General features: G+C 52.6%; 1 protein-coding gene across 1 annotated transcript; it reads left to right on the forward strand.

Annotated features, from left to right (window-relative positions):
* The first annotated feature begins 433 nt into the window (after window positions 1–433).
* On the forward strand, window positions 434–5365 carry LOC122556273 (maestro heat-like repeat-containing protein family member 1). The gene has a single exon (XM_043702900.1). The coding sequence runs from the start codon at window positions 434–436 to the stop codon at window positions 5363–5365; it is 4932 nt and encodes a 1643-aa protein (XP_043558835.1).
* Window positions 5366–5614: the final 249 nt, after the last annotated feature.

Here is a 5614-nt window from a genome sequence, read left to right on the forward strand (position 1 = left end):
ACAGAGACCGCAAAAAATAAGCTAAACAATAACATTCGATCAACTCCGGTGAAGATTTGTGAGGGAGGCTGAGAGCACTGTGTTCCAATTAACATGTGTTTTTAAACTCCTCAGTAGAAAGGTTTTGTTCGAAGCATCTTGCACCAAGGTAAAAAGGACAGAAGTGATTAAAATATCCATCAAATTTAATACATGCATGGAATCAGAGTACAGAAAATTGAAGATAAAGAGCCGTGATTGAGTACATCAGTTCTCCCATGTTTCCATTCTGCAGGGCAAAAAGGAACATAATTACAAAGAAGGTAATTCTGAGGAAGAAGATTGTACAGGGCTGGGATCTCTGTCTCAGGAAACAAAGACAGAAAGTGATAGCTACAAATACAGCAGAGGAGAAGTGTGGACATCTGTGATTCCACCGGGACTTGCAATAACAATGGCCAGTAGCAAGATGGAAGCCCTGCTGAATGCGATTATGGAGGTGCCTCTGGATGAAGGTGGCCTGGTGAGCAAGACCGTATCTGCATCCCTTCAGGAACTGGGACAGGTGGATGCAGAAGGGGTGCTGATGTTCTGCCGCAAGTACATCATCCACCATCGGCGGCTGCCCTTGGTGCGCCGCACCGCACTGTTGAAGGCCATGGCGCAGCTGGTGAGGGACAACATTGACGACGTGGGCCGGGCGGCGGCAAAGAAGCTCATCACCTTGGCTTCCATCGAAATGACCAAGACGAAGGATGTGTCCGATGAGCACCAGGAGGTCGCCAGCCAGCTGTTGCTGAACGTGGGCCACTGGTTCACCAAGGAGGCTTTTGACGAGCTGCTCTCGATGTTTCAGCCGAAGATGAGCCCCTTCTTTTTTGTGGTGCTGGCCCTCGCCAATCTGTGCAAAGAGCACGTGCATTTCATGGTCCCCTTACTGAAACCTGTGCTCCACACTCTGCTGACAATGCTTCCCACTGTCACGGACGAGAAAACCAAGTGGGTGTTTTGCTTTGCTTTGGGGATTTTTAGCGAGAGCATTCTGGCTTACCTCTTTGACATAGAGGAGGCCCCGGACCCCACAGTGAAGAAGAACTTATTCTTCCAGGAGTTCTCCGAGGCTTACGACATCCTGTTCGACGTGTGGCTGCCCTTGAACGAGCAGAACGTGAGCACGGCGGTGATCGAGACGCTGGGCCAGATAACCCATCTGATCCCGTTTGACAAGTTGGAGAACGAGCTGCCTAGGTTACTCCCAGCTATCATGTCCATGTACCAGGAAACCGCCAGCGATTTCTGTGTCACACAGGGCCTGTATGGAGTCCTGCACACTGCTGTGGAGAGGAACAGCGAGGAGCTCACGTTGCAAGTTGACAGCCTGCTGGTCAACCTGCACAATCAGATTTGCATTGTGGCAGGGCAGACTGCTGACCCCTACTCTCAGAAGCAGCGGAAAGAGATCCTGTGCTGCTTCAAGCTCCTGACGCCGTCCTTTACCTTCCAGATCGTGGAGTTCCTCCTGCTGAAGCTGGAAAGTACCAACAACCAGATCCGACTGGGAACGCTGTTGGTGCTGGATCACCTCATCAACATGGTGCCGCTGTACATGGCCAACCAAAAGAACCAGATTCTGGCCAGTATGAAGTTGCTGCTCTTGGCTAATGACAACAGAGTGAAGGGACAGCTTGGCCAGGTCATCTACACCATGGCCCGGCACAATTACCTCCATTTGGAGGGAGGAAAGGATATGGTGGAGTTTGTCATCCGACAGTGTGCTCTGCCTGCCGCAGAGGGCGAGAATGCCACCGAGCACCTACTCATTGCCGCTGACAATGTGGTCACAGACTACGATTTGCGGCGGTGGTGTGAGGAACTGATGAAACTGCTGACGGCGTTACCCATCGACAACGTTCTCTGGCCGTTTCTCTTTGAGTTTATCATCCCCGTGCGATGCACCAACGCTTTGGCCACGGTTTGCAACTCCTTGGTCTCCCTGGCGATGAAGAGACTGGAGTCTGGCTCAATGGAGAGTTTTCTCAATTACAGGGAGAATCCCAACATCCCTGGGCCTCAAGCGCTGCTAACCCGACTGCTGACTATGGCGTCTTCAATACATGAGGGAAAAAGCAGGAGCGCTCCCGCTCTGATCCTGCTGCAAGTCCTGGGCACGGATATCCACCCAGCGGCTCCTCAAGTCTGGGAAAAGGAGTTCCCAATTCTGCTTGACTACCTTCAGGAAAATTCCAGCAAGTCTGTGCTCCAGAGCCAATGGGAAGAAAAGCTAGTGAATGTTTTGTTTGAGACCCTGGAGTTGATCGAGGATGAGGATTGGCTGTGCCAGCTTCTCAAGGAGCTGATGAACCACCTTCACAGCCATTATAACTTTCCACAAGAGAAAGGCTTCGTCTATAAGTGCTTGGGAGCAGTGCTGCAAATGATCTACAGTGAAGATGCGGTGAAGAGGAATCTCCAGGAGATGCTTCAGACGGTGAGGCATAACGAGGCATTGGAGAAAGACGGCTTAGCCATTGGGGTTGGTTACAGTGCTGTCACCCATTTGGACATGGTGCTGAACTTCCTGAAGGAGTTTGCAAAGCTGAATATTTTTAAGAAGACAGCAAGCTACTTTCAGATCATTAAGGACCAGGAGGATATTGAGATAATCAAAGTGAAAAGCACACTCATCTCATGCTATGGGAATATCATGTTGTGCTCTCCAAAGGACCTCACGCCATCCAGAATAGACAATGAAATTGTGGAGAATGTCCTCAACCACTACAACATCAAGATCCTGGGAATGAAGATTGAGGTCAGGGACCTGATGTTGAAGTTAAGTCTGATCAAGACCGTGACTCAGTTAGCAGTAGCCTGCCAGCCTGACAAAATGCCAGGCTACAGCTTCAGCAGAAAGGGAGAACTGCTGGCCTATATGCAAGAGCTCATCAAGACTGAACCAACAGAGGCACTCTTGACCCCAGTCCGAATGTGCGCCATTAACGCTTGTATGTCGCTCTTAAAACTGCAGCCCCAGTTTGGTGAAAGCAAGCAACTGGTTCAGACGTGCCTGAGCAGTGTCTTCAACTTGCCCCGGTTGGAGACGGATGCCACCGATGAGCACTCAAACCTGAGCTTGGCGGACAGGCAGGCATTGTTTAATGAGACCCTGGCCTCGCTGCTGGACTTCCTGAAGCAGCTCTTGCTTTGTGACCTTTCACCAGCTGGACTTCAGTCAGTGTTTGCCAGCCTGGAGACCTGGATTCGGTGCCAGAAAGAGTACGCGCGGGAAATGGCGATGGAGACCACCTTACAGCTATTGGTGTTTTACCTGGAACAAATTGGCACCAAGGAGACAGTTCAATCGCATAGCTTGGGTGTCCTCATTGGTCACATGGTGCTCCGATGCACAGATCCATCATGTGTGGTAAGGGAGAGGGCTATTGAAAGCTTATACATCCTACTTCACATTCAGATGCGCTTTGCGAGGGTGCCCGTAGATCAGAAAGGCACAGAGGTGGAACACCTGAAAACCATCAAAGTTGGGTTACATCAGGGGAACTGCCATTCCATGTTTCGAGTCTGCACTGACGTCGGCAAAGTCCTTTCAAATTGCATGCCCCATGATGAGCTGTTGGGTTTGCTCTTCACCTTGTTCCCCGGTCTCACTGACAGTCAGTCCAATGGCTCCCTCGCTGCCTCAATTGTCACCAACATCCTCATTACAAAGCGTGGGGCCGGCCTGACCGACGTCCCAGAGATTATCAGAGCCCTCCACAAGGAGCTGCAGTCCATCAGGCAGCCTCACATAGCACGCATGGGGGTACACTCCATCTCCAACCTGGCAGCCCAGCATGTGCCGGTCATATTGCCTTGCCTCTTGTGGTACCCCGTCCCATTCGACAGGCACATTTGTGACGTGTGGCGCTCCCTGCTCAAGGATGACTCGGTTGCCGTGCCCTCCATTAAGTACTTGTTGGACAATTTGAAGCTTTTGTACGAAAGCAGCAAAGAGTCGCTTTTCTGCGACGTGACCAACTCAGAACCCCACCAACCTCAAGCTGTGATCTGCGCTCTCCATCAAATGATATGTCACCAGGGCTCAGATGCTGTGGTTGAGATCCTTTACCCCCAGATATTCAGCACGGTTCTCATTCACCTCAGTTCCAGTGTCCAGGCCCGATTGCCTCGGGACATTTTACGGTTCCAGGCGGATAAGAAGTCCTTCACCCTCTCTCATAAGCCATGTCATACCACGGCCTGCCATTACTCCATTGAGATCCTGCAGGCACTCCTGGGGGAGGGGAAGGGGACCGTCACCGCCATGGCTGGGAAAGGAGGCTGGGACCTGATCAAACAGGCCGAGGTGCACCACGAGGGGGTGGCGCTGCTAGCCGGCACCATGGCCAATGTCGCAGCCCCCCACTTGATCAGCATCGTTGAGCTGCTGACCCCCGTCCTGGCGAATGTCCACGAATGCCAGAGGATCACGGCGACCGCCTATTTTGGGGAGCTCCTCAACCACCCGGTGGTGTGCGAGCTAATGCTGACGGACACGCTGGTGGCCAGTCTGCTCCGGTGTCTGATTGACGACTCGCCCACAGTCCAGTGGTTGGCGGTCAAGGGCCTGGGACACGCCAGGACCAGGGCCTCACCCAAGACGGAAAAGTATGTGGTGAAGCTGCTACCCGCCATGATGTCCATCATGGAGCAGAACTGTAAGGCCGACACCCTCCTGACCGTCGAGGCGATGGAGAGTGTCTCGAAGATCTTGGATAACCTGCACCAGGACTACACCGACGCCATCCTCATTGAGCTGGCTATGGCGTTGCAGTCCTTCTTTGAAAGCCGACAGGAGAGGGTGAGGGCGGCCGCAGTTGGCGTGGTGGGCAAGCTGCTGCGGTTTGGCAGTATGCAGAGGAACCCGGTGTATCTGGAATACATCTACACGGCCCTGACCAGCCTGCTGCTTCACCTCAACGAGAAGCACGAGGAGGTCCGCCGGGCCTGCAAACACGTGCTGGCCCTGGCCGGTCCCTGGCTGCCGTCAGAGAGGATGTGCCGGCACCTCCAGCAGCTCGGCTTCCAGGACACCGACCTGAACTACGAGAACTACCTGGAGGTGACCGCCCGCCTCATGGCCGAGGAACTGCCCTCCAGGATCTCCCAGTGTGTCAAGAGCTGCGCTGCCTTCTTCAAGAGCGGGCAGACAGAGATGCGGGAGAATGCCGTCACGTTTGCCAGCTTCCTTATGCATCATGCCCCGGCTGGTTACCCTCAATCGCCTGGCGCCAATCAGATGTGCAAGGAGATCATCGCCTTGCTGTCCGACCATGTACAGAGTGTCCGCATCAAAGTGATGGCCGCAATCCAGAGACTCTACATGTACTGAGCATCACCTGAGTGATACTGTCAGATGGCGAAATTCTCTGGAATCGCATCTTGGAAAGAGTTTCTGTCACGAAGGAATTCTCATGTTCGAAGCCACAGGAGGTCAGGATGCAGTCTGCCAAAATTCTCCACATCGTTCCAGAGAGAATCTGAATGCTCTTTTAATCCCCTTGTACACTATTGCTCTGTAAAGGATACTGCACTAATAATCATCGGCAACAAAATATATTTATTATTGATCGTGTAGGCA

The sequence above is a fragment of the Chiloscyllium plagiosum genome, chromosome 13 (genome assembly GCF_004010195.1).
Source record: "Chiloscyllium plagiosum isolate BGI_BamShark_2017 chromosome 13, ASM401019v2, whole genome shotgun sequence".
Taxonomy (NCBI): Eukaryota; Metazoa; Chordata; class Chondrichthyes; order Orectolobiformes; family Hemiscylliidae; genus Chiloscyllium; species Chiloscyllium plagiosum.

Excerpts from the sequence above, each read along its gene's own strand:
- LOC122556273 (XM_043702900.1), top strand. The coding sequence starts at position 434 with ATGGCCAGTAGCAAGATGGAAGCCCTGCTGAATGCGATTATGGAGGTG.